At 28.9% G+C, this 15,855-nt stretch overlaps 1 protein-coding gene across 1 annotated transcript; it reads right to left on the bottom strand.

The window, feature by feature from the left end:
- Positions 1-1,184: 1,184 nt before the first annotated feature.
- On the bottom strand, positions 1,185-5,960 carry LOC100811322 (E3 ubiquitin-protein ligase WAV3). The gene is made up of 2 exons (XM_003541941.5): positions 5,403-5,960; positions 1,185-3,420 (listed from the first exon to the last, which is right to left on the bottom strand). Exons 1-2 carry the CDS (start codon positions 5,625-5,627, stop codon positions 1,510-1,512), a joined length of 2,136 nt encoding a protein of 711 aa, XP_003541989.1. The 5' UTR covers positions 5,628-5,960; the 3' UTR covers positions 1,185-1,509.
- Between the last annotated feature and the right edge of the window lie 9,895 nt (positions 5,961-15,855).

The raw sequence follows: 15,855 nt of genomic DNA, 5'->3' as shown, positions 1-15,855 counted from the left end.
CTTATTTACAAGGACCCTCTAACACCTTCTAGTTCTGTTCATTCATTACTAAAAGAGTAATGATACATAAAGTATAGTATAGGAAAGTGTATACAAAATTCATTATCTAAGGGCTTTGTCAATTGCCATTTAGTGCTGAGGACTTCTATAAAATTTTACATATTATGTTTAGATTGATAGAACTATTTTTTAAATATATATTGAAACTTTTAAATGATAAAATCATTTTCTTTTATTTCACGACTAAGCCTTAATTATCTAAACTTAACTTTAGTCTAATCTATGGTGTTGAGTTGAAGATGTCGAAGAGCACGTTTAAGAAAAAAAAGGTTAAAATATATTTTTCATCCTTATAAATATCAAAAAGTTCGAAATTAATTCCTATAAATTTTTTTATATGTTTTCATCCTCATAAATTTAAAATGTGTTGTTTTTTTGTCCAGAATTAGGCTTGGAGGAATCCGAACCTACGTGTCATTTTTTAAAACTTAAATTATATGTTAAAAAATTAAAAATGTTACTTTTTTGCTCATACATAGATTCAGATGTCACTCTTTTATTGGTTCTATTGATGATTATAAGAGTGAGTGATTGCTGAGGTTAAAAACCGCCACAAAATGCAAAAAATAAATAAATAAAAAATTCAACAAATTTGTAAATCTTTCTTTCCCTTCTTCGTCCACTAGGCTAATCTGAGATGGATGAATTCAAAAGCCAGATTGTTGAATTTGTCGATAACATTTGATTCCAATAGAACATTGGAATTTGTATTTGTAACATTGAGTTTGGAAATGAAGGTGTTAAGTTTTGGAAAGAAAGAGAAATTCAAAGAAGAAGATAGGATCAATAAGGTGGTGTTAATCATTGCATAACAGAACATTTAAAGAAAATAAAAGAAAAAAATATTTATTTAAATTTGAAGAATATGAAGTTGCGGAAGAAGAAGATTAGAAAAAAGGAATCTATAAGAATGAAAAATATATCAAAAATTTTACAAAAACAAATTCCAAAATTTTAGATATTTATAAAAACAAAAAATATATTTTAGCAAAAATAAAATAAAGGAAAGTATCACGGTGAATTTTTTTTAATTAAAATTAAACTGGTGGGCCAAACGATATGCTTGTTTGTCGCTATGGCCCAAGATTAAATCAAAATGATTGCTTAGCTATAATACTTGTGAAGGAGCAACACTAACAATGAATAATAATAATTAAAAAAGAATCAGAAGTATATAGTGTATACCTCTACTACGTTGCCATATACCCTCTTATCCAGAAATGTACAATTCAACTAAAAACAAAAAAGTTACATGCGTAACTTTTTTTTTTGAAAGGATACATTCAAAACTACTTAGAACTCATCCCTTACCACTTTCCATTATACCCCATATCTTGCTAAAACCATAAGGAAAAAAAAAAAAAAGATAAAAGAAGAAAGTTAAAGGTCTCCACAGAAAGTGTATGTATTAGACTTTTCTGAGGAGAAATTTTCAAACAGTTTGCATTACTATTTTCTTCGCTGGCGGTCAGAATAAGATCTAGCAGGTTTGACGGCATTTGCAGGTTGTGGAGGAGGCCTCAAAAACATGATTTGGGAACGTGAAACCATGTCTACCATGGAAGGGGTTCTGTATGCATTCACAAAACTAGTGCTGTCTGTAGAATCTCCTCGTGCAGTTGCCCTTTGCCATGAATGAGCACACAATCCTGAGAGAACATAAGCCCTTCCAGACTGCTCATAAACACGTTGGTTTACCATCCTGTCCCGCATCTCCTTCATTTCAGCAGCAAGAGATATGCAGAGTTCATCACCAGCTTTGGCAGAGATAGTTTCAGACAATGCCTGCTGACATCTTTCCAGAACAGAAACTGCAGCAGACAAATCACCGCGCTCAGCCTTAACTCTAGCCTCAGCCATTGCCTCAGCAGCTCGAAGCCTGTTTCTCTGCTTGTCTACTTCTATTGACACAACTACATCTCTAGCTACATTAGGTCTCTGAATCTTTACTTCATTATTTACTCCCAACCCCACCATTTCTTTTGTGATGGGGTCCCTATAAACACCTCTAACTATCATCAAAGACATCTCATCCCTAGACTTATCGACCGGAACATTGACTGTCACCAAAAAGTCTTTTTCTTCTTCAGCATACAGATCTCCTACCTTGATAGATGCCCTTTTTCCACTGTCAATCAAGCTAGTTTGGTAACTTCCTGCTTTTACTGAACCAAGTTGCAGACGACGGTGAACACACTGAACTTCTACATGTAATTCCTGAACCACCACACTCAATAGTCCCCCAATACACTGTGCAAATGCATCCTGAATCACATCCTCGTCTTCAATGAAGGAAAAAGTACCCCCGGATATCTCAGAGATTGAGTGCATTGCAGTAGCATCATGATCAACACCAAAGCCAAATGCATGCACTGGTATATGCAGACCGATACCATTGTTCCGGTGAATGGAGCATGGGACAAGTGACCGGTAATCATTTACATCATTGATCCTGCTACTGTTAATGGATGAATCCTGTCCATCAGATAGTAATATGATACTGCTAACAGGGTTCTTCCACTTGCGGTCAACAAACACTTTGGCACCTTTCCTCAAGCCTTCAACAATGTTTGTGACACCATTTGAAACCAAAGAATCAACAGCTTGCAGTGCCTCCTGTTTTCCAACATCAGTCATCCTCCTAAGAGGAAAGATGCGGCGGGCTGTGCAAGAGAAGGTAATGACAGAAAGCCGGTCTGATGAACTCAGATTCTGTATGACAAAACCCATAGCTCGTTTCAGTAGTGCAATCTTTGTGCCTGACATGCTGCCACTCACATCAAGAACCGTGACAAGATCGATTGGAGCGCGAGAGTTTTGAGCCGATGCTGATGATTCAGTGTCGTTGCTGGGTCTCCCTGAATGAGGGGGAGCTTTGAGATGAATCAATACAGCAAAGTTTTCATGAGAGGCTGACTTTGCAACAGCTGAAACTTCAGGATATGTTTTGATCTCCATTGTGTTTACTACATTGTGATCAGCCTCATTCATATCGTCAGTAACTGAAGTTTGTTGATCCAAAACCTCATCATCATCATCAAAGAGAGCCGGTTCAGTAACATCATTAGAAGATGCATGTTGTGGAGCTGTACCAACTTGTTGGGAAGGAACCCTCCCTAAGAGAGTTGTCCATGAATCATTTCGCGGTGAATTTACTCGGTTGATGTCATGGGAGACCTTAGAAGAACGACTCTGAAAAGGAACCTCTTTCCATTTTGCTCTGCAGACAGGACAAATCCGGTTCCCGTGTTTTACATTGGACGTGATGCATTGAAAATGGAAAGAGTGAGAACACTCTGCAGTAAAAATGGCATGTCCCTGCCCTGGTTTCATTGAGTGCAGGCAAATTGCACATGTCCCCTGTAGATAATGTAGAACATAATGTGAGAAAAGGAAGAATAAGTGCTAATACAGACTCTACAAACTTTATCAAACAAGACTCTACGAACTTCCCTTAAAACCAAGATGGAGGAAGAGGAAAAGAGACATGTAGATGTAATTAGAACTGTGAAACTCTAACAATCATTTTACACTCACCACTTAAATCTCACCCCATGTAGTAATAGCATTGTCATCATTGCTATTTGATACTAAATTTACATAATAAAGCTATTATGAATGCCTAGTAGTTAATTATGGTAGGAGGGGGGAGGAAGTAAAGTTGAAAAGCATATAGGTGATTGACAAAATACAATATTTAAAATAAATAAAAAAATCCATTCACGAGTCATTTTATGATAACTCGGTCATATCATTAATAATTTTCCTAACATTTATGGAATGGAGTTTTCTATTTCAATTGTAATCAAACCAAAAATCACCCGTGAAAAAAGTGAACATAAGGTAATGATCCAACGATCAATACCTAATCTTCATTAGTCAAACTTTAAAACAAAAAAGCCAGCACCGCCAACTGCCAAGGCTTAAAAATAGTATTTATTTGAATAAATTATTCTAATTTCTTAAAAACTATAATACAATTTTAAAAGCTTTCAAAATTTTAGCAAATTTTATTATCATTAAATATTTTTATTTTGTGTTGCTTAGAAAACTGTTTTTAAAATCTGGGAATCCGAACAATACCTCAATAAAGTATAAAGTATTCATAAATAAATGCAAAATTTAGAAAAGTCACTATTACATTATTTTGTCTAACACTGCCCCTTCTGTCTGGATGCAGGTCCACTACTACTAAGACCAGCACATAGAAAGATGAAATACAATGCTTACCCATTTTTACTACCACAGACGACAAATTACTATTAAGATGCCTAATTACCAAAACTAGAGGATTCCCAGGCAAATCTACAACTATCTAAAAATCTCAACGTTATGTGGTAAACACACGCAGAAAGGACAAGAAAGAAAAAAATAAACAACAATCAACATGCGATTTTCCAAAAGGCAAAGGCAAATTGCAACTCAAACATTGAACTTTTCGAGAAATTAATTAATAATGGTCAAATAAAAGTCAAAGATGATTCGCTCATATTGCTTTCTTTTCAATATTTCTGATCCCGCAAAGTCCCTTTCTTTTTCTTTATTAGCAGCTGGGATTTTCACAATCAAAGGTTAAGGGATGTTTGACTCTTTAAGGCGTTGTTGAATGAGTGAAACAATGCGTAAAGAGTTGAAAGGCCTCAAATGCAACGCAACCTTTTTCCGTATAGCTTTATACATGCTCTTGTCTTATTCAATACTTATCATCATGCAAGGGTCCCTTCAATTAATAAAAAAACAAAAAAAAAACAGTAAAACCTATCATTATTTGTATAGGGTCCCTTAATTTTATTCTGTGTCGATCCAAATAATTCTCAAACATGCACTTGTCCTTAAAGAGTACTACCACACATGGTAATGGGGATGAAAGCAACACCAAAACGATGAATTATAAACCGTTTCCAGAATATGGCATTAAGATTAAATTACCCCAACACAAAGGACCAAAAAAAAATTTAAAAAAAAGTTTTACTAACCAGTGCCCTAAATTGGTTAAAAAATGGAAGAAAAAAAATAGTTGTAATGAAAAATATCAGATGGGTGCACTATTAAATTTTCCAATCAAAACTTTTTACTTTTGGTTCCTTATTATTTTACAAAAAATAAATAACAAGTGATTATAAATTTAGAACCTAAATATCAATGTCTATTTACAGTACTATTTAGCAATTAGCGCAATCTCCTTTGTAATAATACCAGAATACTAAATTATAAATATATGCAATGAATGAGTTTCAAGTTTCAACCCATGTAGTGAAAAAAAAGGGAACTTAAAAAAAAAAAAAAAAACTCAAACTTTCCATTGTGAAAGTGGGAAATTAAAGTTAATGGGCAATGCGAACCTTGGAGCATTTGGATTTGGATCCGGAGAGTCGGAGCCCGGAGGCGGAGGAGTTTGTGGAAGTGACGGAGCGGTGGCCGGAGGCGTCGGCGGACGGCGAAACGCGGTCGGAGAAGGCTTTGGCGGAGGTAATAGAGGAAGAGGAAGAATGTTCGATGGTTTTAGGGACTTGAACGCACATGTTGATCCCAATAGCGAGCTTCACTTTTCTCCATTTGCTTCCCATTCTGTTTGGTTCTCGAAAAAGCAAAAAAAACACGATCAGATCTTGAAGCAGTAATGGGAAGACACTGTGACGGAGCTAAGAAAAGTTTGAATTTGAATGGGTCTGAGCATTGAAAGACGAATAGAAGAGAGAAATAATAAGTGAGAATGCAGAGAGTTTGTTATGTATGGTAACGAAGAATGAAGAGAGAGAGGAGATGAGTGGTTCCACAGAGGATAGAGGGGAAATTTTGTTGAGAAATAGCATAATTGTAGCAATATCAGTGACTATAAAACTGAAGGAGTTTTTCTCTTAACCAAATTATGTGATTTTTTATGGTTTTGTGTGTTCAGCTTAAAAATATGAACGTTTCTCTAACAAATACTATTATTAATGATATGTAAAATATAAATTTTATTTTACATGTTGACGAATCATAGCCAATTCCTTACATTATACAGAAAGCATAACAAGTAATGTAAGAAATAGAATATAAAATTAGTAAATTACTAGTATTTTAACTCCAGAAACTGTATGGAATAAATATTTACAGTTGTTACCAAACTTGGCATAACGACAGTAAATTCTACGTGCAATCCTCCTAGAATGGTGGTGGGTGGTGGTAAGATGTACCTTCTAAGACATTTTAGAGTTTAAATTAACGACATAAAGGTATGAGTATGTATAAGAAGTAGATTAGAAGAAATCTGGATAATCTTTATCTTTTTGTTATACAAACCGATAAAATATAAAGTTTTCTCTTACCTTATTTAACTATGTAAGGTTCTCTGAATTTCGAGTAGAGTTTGTTCGGTCGGTCCATGAGTATAATATGGTTTGCCGAAATAAATTTACAATATACTAATATTAACTATATAAATTAAAATCACTTTATTGTATTTTTCAATTAATCAAATTAATATAAAAAATAACATTTAATATTTGAAGATATATAATATAATTAAGACAATAATACTTGTTTGTGAAGTCAATAATAATATTTTTAAGATCATATAATATAATTTGTTAGAACTTAAAATAAAATAAATTTTAATTTTAAAATAATAGAAGTTTTATTCAATCAAAAATTAACATTTGAATTACTTTAAAATAAGTATTTTAAAACATAACAAACATGATAAAATATGATTGAATGACTATGTTAAACTTTTTATATTATTTGTATATAATTATTTTTCTTATAAAATAATATTTTATATAAGGTATTCAAAAATATAATTTAATTTAAATTTGAAGATAATGTCGTGTTTATAATATTATTATTATTATTATTTAAATTTAAAACAAATATAAAATCTTAAAAATTAATTTCACTCCATAAGATTTTTAATGTTCAACTGCGTTACAAGTAAAATCTTAAATATAATTAATGAATTTTTAATGTTCATGCAACTACGTTACAAATAAAAACTGCCCTTTTGTTTCCTTGCTGCTTCTTGTCTTGGTAGTACATTTTTGTATTTACTATATCACCATCTTTATTTTATAGTATTTGTTGCAAATGACAAACACCAACCGTGAAATGTGAATGACCCACTCCATTGCTATTTTTATTTACATGAACTGCCCACGCTCATTAATATCTGCATGAAAAAGGTATGGGCGTGTTCCGTTATAATTGAATGTTACATACAGACTATATAAGCCAATAAGGCCTTCTCTATCTTTTTCATGGGTTAAATTACTTTTTATAGGTCTTATAATAGATCCCACCATTTTTTTCTTTTTTGTTTGCAATTGAGCTTAAAATAAAAACATGTAATTAATTTAATAAATAATACTAAGAAATAAAAAATATAATAAGAATTGAAATATTTAATTACAACTATAATTTAAAATTATCATTATTATAGGATATTAATCCAAAAAAAAAACACAAACACTCACAATGAGACAGAAAAATTAAATTTGAACATTGTTGTGAGCAAACGTCCCCAAAATTAAATTTGATAATTTTGTAAAAAAATATAATAAACTTTCCAATTATACTGATTTAGATCCATTAATTAAAAATGAAACTAAAACAAGATATTGATATTACAAATAAGAGATTAAGAATAAAGGATGAGAAGGATAATTTTTATATAAAAAATGATTTCAATTTATAGCATTCAGTTGGATTGTAAACTTATTTTTAAAATATTTAAATTAAAAAAATGATTGGAAGGGAACGATAATTTTGTTGTGATTGAAAGACCATGTTCAAATTGTACTTACATGCAAGTTTATTTTCTCAACTCAACAGCCAACACTCATCCTCTCCACTTAATCATCACCCTCTCAACACTCAGTCCCTCACCCTCCGCAGCGCACCACAATGCCCCTCTGCGAACCTCAACGTTCACAAGATTCCATTTTTATTTTTTATTTGTTCTTGTATTTATTATTTTGTCATCGGATCTGTTTATTTTCTTGTTTTTTCAACTGTGATCTGTTGCTATTGTTGTTTATTGTTTGATCTAGATTTTTGAGTTCATCTTCTTCCCCTCTTTCTTTTTCATTTTTGTTGCTTTCCTCCATTATTTGTCCGGGAGAGATAGTCAAAAACTATTTTTTTTAGAATGGTGAGAATCTTAAGAGATATGATAGAAGATTCCATCCTCCATGCCAGAGATTATAGGTCTTCCTCTCAAATCAGATCTTGAGCTCGATCTCACTGAAGATGTTATAAGACTTTTGTTTTGTATGTGGACTTTTTCAATTTGATTAACTTTGAAAAAAAATATAAATCAAGACAAAAATAATTAAAACCAAAATTGGAATAATTATAATTAATTTAAACAAATAATAAAGAGAAACATATTTTATAAATATAAAAAATAATTTAAGAGTATTAATTATTGAAAATTGAGACGAAAAAAAAATTATACAGCAATAAGAAAAAGTAAAATGAAAGATATTGTGATACTTAGATTTACAATATAAAAATCCTTTCAAAAAAAAATTACAATATAAGAAGGTATGATAATAATTACATAACTACACATTATTGTATAAACAGGATATACAAATATAATTTTTTATTTACGTATTAGGGTTTGAAGGCTGCGTTGTCTTTATCCGTTGGCCATCGAGGTTTGCAAAACTACGTTCATTTGTTAATTTTTATTTATAGAAGAAACTTCACGTTCTGGTTTAGCTTTTGAATAAGCAAACTTCAACGTTCAAACACATCGAACTGGTGCTCCACAAGAAAATTTAGAATATGGTTGACTTTTTTTTTATATAGTAAAAAATACAGAGAAAAATCGTTCCACTACTAAATTATGAGCTGTTGTAATTAATAATTCTCCGTCAAAGAAGATCGCCGACAAAAACAGAATCTTTTTTTTTTTTTTTATGTTGATAGCATCAATCAATTGAGACAATTCTTCGCTGCAATATATCAATAGCATTTTTTTTTTTGTCTTAAAGTTGATGCAAATATTTATTAACTGTATGGATAAGTTAATTTGTATTAAAAAAAATCTGATTAATCATTTTTAATTAGATATTTTTATTCAATTACATTTTTTTTTTTCATTCATAAAATTTAAAATTGAAATCTCATTTGAAAAAACATGAACCCAATATATAAATACTTATTTAAAGAAATACTATAAGTTTTTAAGCTATATTAAATATTTGAGTTTTTCATACTGATCTAAGAAAAAAAATTGAATATTTGAGCGACATATCCGAAAATCTCAGCATTTACAACAATACGATGTGTTTGTCCGTGACTCTGTACGGATATTAATTTTATGATACATAGTTTTTTAAGGAACAAAACAGTAATAAAATCTTCTATCATCAATCCTTACAAAAATAATATTCCCAATTAGTGATAAATAAGTAAGGATACCACTCCTTAAAAAGAAAAAAAAGATATGTGCAACTTTGGGGGAGAAGAAGATATAAAGGAGAATGAGAGAAAGTAGTCACTTGGGTTTCAATGGTTAAAAAAATAATGGATGCGGTAAAAAAAAATTACTTTTTCGTAACAAATTAGTAAGTATATCAACAATTTATTGAACAATTTAGTTCATCCATTCATCAAGGACGTGAAAATTTGTTTGCATATATAAAGTGACAAGTAATAAAACCAAATATCAAGTATGCGCAAAACTTAATGTTAACCGAAAAGAAATTAACAATAAAACTAATTTATTGTATTATTTACACTGGGCTAAATTTTTATTTTTATCTTTTGAGAATAAATTTTTCATCATTTTATACTTTTATGAACAAAAATGGATGTTTATCTTTAAATTTAATTAACTATTATAACAAGAATATTCTATTTTAGCATTAACTTCTTGGATATTTTTATCCTTAATTTTTATTAAGTAATTATCACGAAATTAACTGTTCACCTCTATATTTTATTTAACCTTTTTTTCTCTTCTTCTTTTAATTTAATTTTGAAAAATATAGAGAAGCTTAACATGCATCTCTTTCTCCTAATATTTATTAAAAGATTAATATAATTTTAGCTAAGACAAATATTAATAGAAAAGTTTTTTAACCGACAAAAAAAATGATTGGTGATATAAAAAAAAACATGTTTAGAATTAAAAAATAAGATTTTTACCCTGGGCTCATTCTTTGAAAATTAAATATCTTAATTGTTGCAGAAAACAAGCGTTTTTTACTAGGTAAACAACGAGAAAACACCGTATAGCCAACCCTTGCATTTAAGGATAAAATTTACGGTTGAAGTAAGTAGTTACTAGTACATGGTATCAATGATATTAAAATTGAGATTTCCGAGTCAAATGTAGTTGAAGATAAAATTTAGGTTATAAACTTAATTTAGTGGTAAGAGAAAAGGGAAGAATGAAAAAAGATCATGGGTTTAATTTTTTTTTCACTAACAAAAACAATTAATAATTAATATTTATTGATAAAAAGATTGTCGTACTATATTTTACTTTAGCAAAAACAAGTGTTGCGTTACATTTTCAAAGTAAGTGTTTTGTTTAGATTTTGAATGTAATATTAATTTTTTTATTAATTTCTCTAATAAATGTCACTTTACATTTTCAAAGTGATATTAATAATAATGTTAGTTTTATAAAATTACTATTTTGAATGAAGTATCATTTTCATTTATTTATTTTATTTTTTGGTATGTGTAAAGAAATATACAAAGATATTTATTTTGAAACGAAGAGAATGTAAAATAGTAATTGATTGATGTATCAACTTTATTATAAAAAAAATATTTATTTAATATAAGCCAACAAAAAAAACCTTATATCCTTCCTTTGCGTGTTTTAGTCTAAATATTTTAAATGTTATCTTGTTTAATTGAAAACGGAAGGCTTTTTAATATATTTGTACTTTCGAAATATTATTTTATTATCAAAGAGATATTTAATATGTTTTTTTGGCGGGTGATATTTAATATGTTAATAAATAAAAATAGTTTTTTTAGTTTAATTTTTAGAGTATGAATAGGTAGGTATATTAGAGTGTCAATAACCCGCTCATAAGATGAAAATCAATCGAATAAGTCTACTTCTTATTCAGTCTTTTCGTTAGTGGCATATTTTTTCAGGTTTGGATTAATTAATATTGCTCATTTTCACTATTACAATCCTTATTTTCGTCATCATTAACACATATTAATTTGTGCCGATTGAATTAGTTTTAGATGAGTTGTTTAAGTTTTTTTTTTTTCAATAGACCATGTGACATGAAGTTGCTTAATTTAATAAATAACATATTTTTAAAAGTATCATGCTATACACAAAACTAATTTAAGCACTCACTTAGTAATGTTAATATTTGAGTGAATTTTTATTTAAAATACTTAAATTTATATAAAATTATAAAACCTACAAAATTATGATAAACAAGTAATTATGCATTGTAAATGCTATTTGTCTAATCAGTATAGATTAGTATAATACCACAATAAGACAATTTATTTTATTAATTAGCAGAGTTTATTTTTTTACGATCTTAATTAGTTGAGTTAATAAAATAACATTAAAATTGACACAATTAAATCTTTGTGACATGCTCACACAACACAATTTGAAGATTACAAAAATAATAAAATAAAGTCAATTATGAAGAATGAAAACATTTTTTTATTATACTTGTTCTTAAAATATTTTTCTTTTGTGATTTTTTAACATTAAGTAATTATAATAATTTACTTATTTACTTTTATATATTTCTATTTTAGTTTGTTAAAAGTTTTACGTACATTAACAAATATTTGTCTAATTTAAGAAAAGACTTGTCAGTTTAGTCATAGTCTCGTAGGGATGAAATGAAAGCCTCTCTTGAGTCTCGGGTAAGGCATAAGTGGAAGTTTGAGCAATATCATGGCTTGTCTGTGATGGTGGCTGTGTTCATCTTCTTTTCTTTCTTTTTCTGTTAAGATCTTTCGCTTCATATTAGCTGCGTTCCTGAAATTACGAGGTGAATTTTTCTCAACTTCTTCGGTGTCTTTTGGTTGAGTGGACGAGTCATGCTACTTATTTTAAAACATTGATAAACTTCTTTTTTTTCTTGAGAAAAAAATAACATTGATAAACTATGACTTATATTATTCATCTACAGATGTACTGTAAGATCTTTATAATAGTATTAGTTTTTACCACATTAATTATCTCATTTTATTTTTCTCTGTTACATATTCTCACGATCTCTATTATAAGTAAAAAAAACATATTTCATACTTATTAAAAAGATTAATTAATTTCTTTAAATTATATTATTTTTAATCAAAAAATAATTATTTTTTTAAAGTTATTCTTCATTAGAATTTAATATCAGATATAATTTTTTAATCTTATTAAATGAAGACTATTCGGAGAAAATCTTATTAAATAAGTCATAAATAAATAAATTTATTTATTTATATTTAAGATAAAAAAATAAAAAACTTTTATTGTTTATAATCGAAAGGGGAGGAAGTACTTATTAATTATACACATTATTATGAGAAAATAATTTCTTCAAGCAAATTGTTTTTATTAAAAGCGTTACAGTACAATTGTAAGTTTATTTAAGTATATATAGGTGAGATATTAAAAAATAGTTAAAAACTAATTTTGTACATAGTACTCATAATTTGTGATAGGATATAGGCAGTGGAGAACATATGGTTACTGACTAGTACAGTGAGAAAAGTGGGTTGAAATGAATGTTAACTGGTATTATAGGTATGAGCTGGTTGTCAAAATTAAATGGATGCTGGGAAAAAGAGTATCCAAAATTGAATGGTGGGGTGGGAGTGTGTTGGTTGTGAAAGTTAATGGATTACCCAAAAAAGTAGGCAAACATGCATGATACTATAATTTAAATGGTGTGCAAATTCATAGTCAAATCAAACGGCAGTAATGTATGCAATGACTGACAATCACGACAGAATGGACAGGGTGCAGTATATGCACCAGCCAAATTGCATCACATCCCAATTTTATATCTCCTTTTATATATATGAATAGTATATGGTGGCCCAATATTTATTCAGATTAAAAATAAATTTTTGATTAATAACATATTTTGTTAAAATTATTAATTTTATTAAGTTTTTAGTATAAACCTTTTATCAAATTATTACAATTATTTTTATGATTTTTAAATTAAAGTGCAAACTTTTTTTTTTCTAGGGAAAAAGTATATTACTTCACGTTAATGATACGAATGGAATAGAGAATGATGTAATTCATAGAAATAATTAGAAGACATATACTTTTTATAATAAAATATAGTCACTATAAGATGATTTTTTTGAAAATAATTAAATACACCTAATAGGTAATAGCTTAATATTCAATAGAATCATCCACGATTTGAAAAATAACATAAGCAAAGCTTTTGAAAATGTCCACGTACTCATATATGCAGCGTGGAGCGTGCCAAAGAAACCAGAACAAATCTGCAAAGAGTATGTATAATATATCGACAAATTCAATTATGAATATGCGAAGGAATCGAAACAAGTACACTTTTGAAATAATCCTGATTTGACCAATTAGGGTCCACATTATGAAGTGGCAATCAGGGAGTTCGAACCAGGTCTGATTGTTTTCCAATTTTTCCATGCTCTTGACATACAGAGGCAGCTCAAAAACATAACCATGAACCATCTTTTAATAATATCAAAAATGGCATATTGATAATTTTAATATCTAAATTAATCGATATTCATAAATTGGTGTATTATTCTAATTTTAAAGTTAGGGATCTCTTTCGTCCGCGTGAATCCGACCAGAAATTATTGATGTTTCTATAACTTAGGTTTTTCTCCTTATTGGGTCAAGTTTCTTGAAGACACATTGGATTATTACATGTAGTACTGCATGTAATACACATTTGACATTTCTCTATTTTGATCTTTAAAATCCTTTTCACCATTAATGAAATTGAATTAATAATAGTACATGAACAATATGATATTTAGTTATTAATAGTCAAGGGAAATATAACATATTTTTTTGCCATGCCTATCCTCTATCATGTTAGACATACCTATACGAGCACAACAATAGAAAACAAGCACGATGTCGAAAAACCATTAGAGAAGACAAGTATAAGTAGCTGGCTCTTTCATTTTGAGACTATCGGGGGGTCCAAGTCTCATGAGTTTCAGTATCTAGCAAACATTGTTACTAATCAGGTGCAAAGTGCGGAACAACACTACCAAGATACCTCCGAAGATCTTCATTAGTACAAAATGTTTAATTTTATTATTTCCCTCGGAAAGTAATATGATGCCTAGTGAATTCCTATCATTAAGGATATACTAACCGTGGTGTTAACCTATTAACTTATTGTATTCTGAATTTCTAATACATATTTTTTTTTTAATTACATAAATCGAGAAATGCGTCCATAAAAAATTTACAACTATACTCAAGTAATATACACCTGCCAAATCATTCAGGTGTCCAAGACAATTTATAGAAGTTTTAAAACTCAAGTTGATCATTGACTTAAGTTAATGAATCATTAATTCAATCATAAATAAATTGTAGTTAAATTAATAATATTTAAATGTTATAACCTAGTAAATTAACAATCTATTCAAAATTATTGATCAATTTACTGCGATAGGAACCAAAATTTGAAAACCTTACAGACCTCAATAAAATGTATTTTTTTTCCAGTAAATCAAGAATAGTATATGGTTAGGAATAAAAAACTAATGATTAAATATGTTCTTTGGATAATTATTTTTGTAGTCCTTTTAAAAAATTATTTTTATTAATCCCTTAAATTTTTGAAAAGTTACTTTTAGTTTTTTTTTTCTATTGTATTCATAGTTTTACATTTTGTGATGATTTTTAAGCATTAATTTTTTTAAAATGAACTGTCAAACTATTTTACTCGGATGGTTTGATGAAAGTTTTTTTTTTTTACATATTTTAACAATTTTAAAGAAGAAAAATAAAACCATAAATGTGAAATTGTTATGATTTTTGTACATATGATAATTTTAAACTGTCAAAAATAATTTTAAAAAAATTAAATTAAAAAAAATATTTATGACAACATAAAATCATCACAGAATTGTAACACCATTAATACAAAGAATAAAAAAAATTAAAAATAACTTTTCAAAAATTTGAAGGATTAATAAAAATAATTTTTTAAGGACAAAAAGTAATTATCCAGATTTAAAAGACTAAAAGCGCATTTAAGTCAAAAACCTAATCCCTCAAAATACTAAAACTTATTTAAAGTGTTAACCTTTCTCAACAAATGCCATTGTATACATACCAAACTCAAAAAACTGAAAATCAAACCTAATAACATTTAAAAGACAAGATTATTTATCAATTATGTACATGTACCATGTTAGTCAAATTTTCCAATTGATTCTAGCAAGAATACACGTTACAAATGCCACCAGGATATAATAAACTAAGCTTCGATTTCCTAATTTAAAAGTAAAAGTTTTTGCAGCCAGTTTAATAATGTTTCCCTGTCACGCACCCAAGAACTTTGTGTTTCTAGTATTGTCTGTTTAGTTGCATACTTAAATTCTGCTAATCGTTTCTAGAATAGCAGTCAGTTCACCAATTCACCATGCTTCGTCTTAACCGCCAGCCAGCCATTCATGATTCATTGCATCCCAGAGAAAATTTGGCAGACAATTAATTACATATATACATGTTAATATATCTATAATTAGAACAAAGCGTTGGGAAAGAAAGAGAAGTGCCAGCTCAGTCTCGAAAAAACCAAAACCATACTTTTTTTTTTTTTTTTTTTTTTTCTT

The sequence above is a fragment of the Glycine max genome, chromosome 13 (assembly GCF_000004515.6).
Source record: "Glycine max cultivar Williams 82 chromosome 13, Glycine_max_v4.0, whole genome shotgun sequence".
In the NCBI taxonomy this organism is placed as follows: domain Eukaryota; kingdom Viridiplantae; phylum Streptophyta; class Magnoliopsida; order Fabales; family Fabaceae; genus Glycine; species Glycine max.
This window is presented reverse-complemented; position numbering and strand designations above follow the sequence as displayed.

Bases quoted from the DNA above. Each gene is read 5' to 3' on its own strand.
- LOC100811322 (XM_003541941.5), bottom strand. From the start codon at position 5,627: ATGGGAAGCAAATGGAGAAAAGTGAAGCTCGCTATTGGGATCAACATG. The intron at 3,421-5,402 runs GTTCGCATTGCC...CATTATCTACAG, and splicing joins CCAAATCCAAATGCTCCAAG to GGGACATGTGCAATTTGCCT.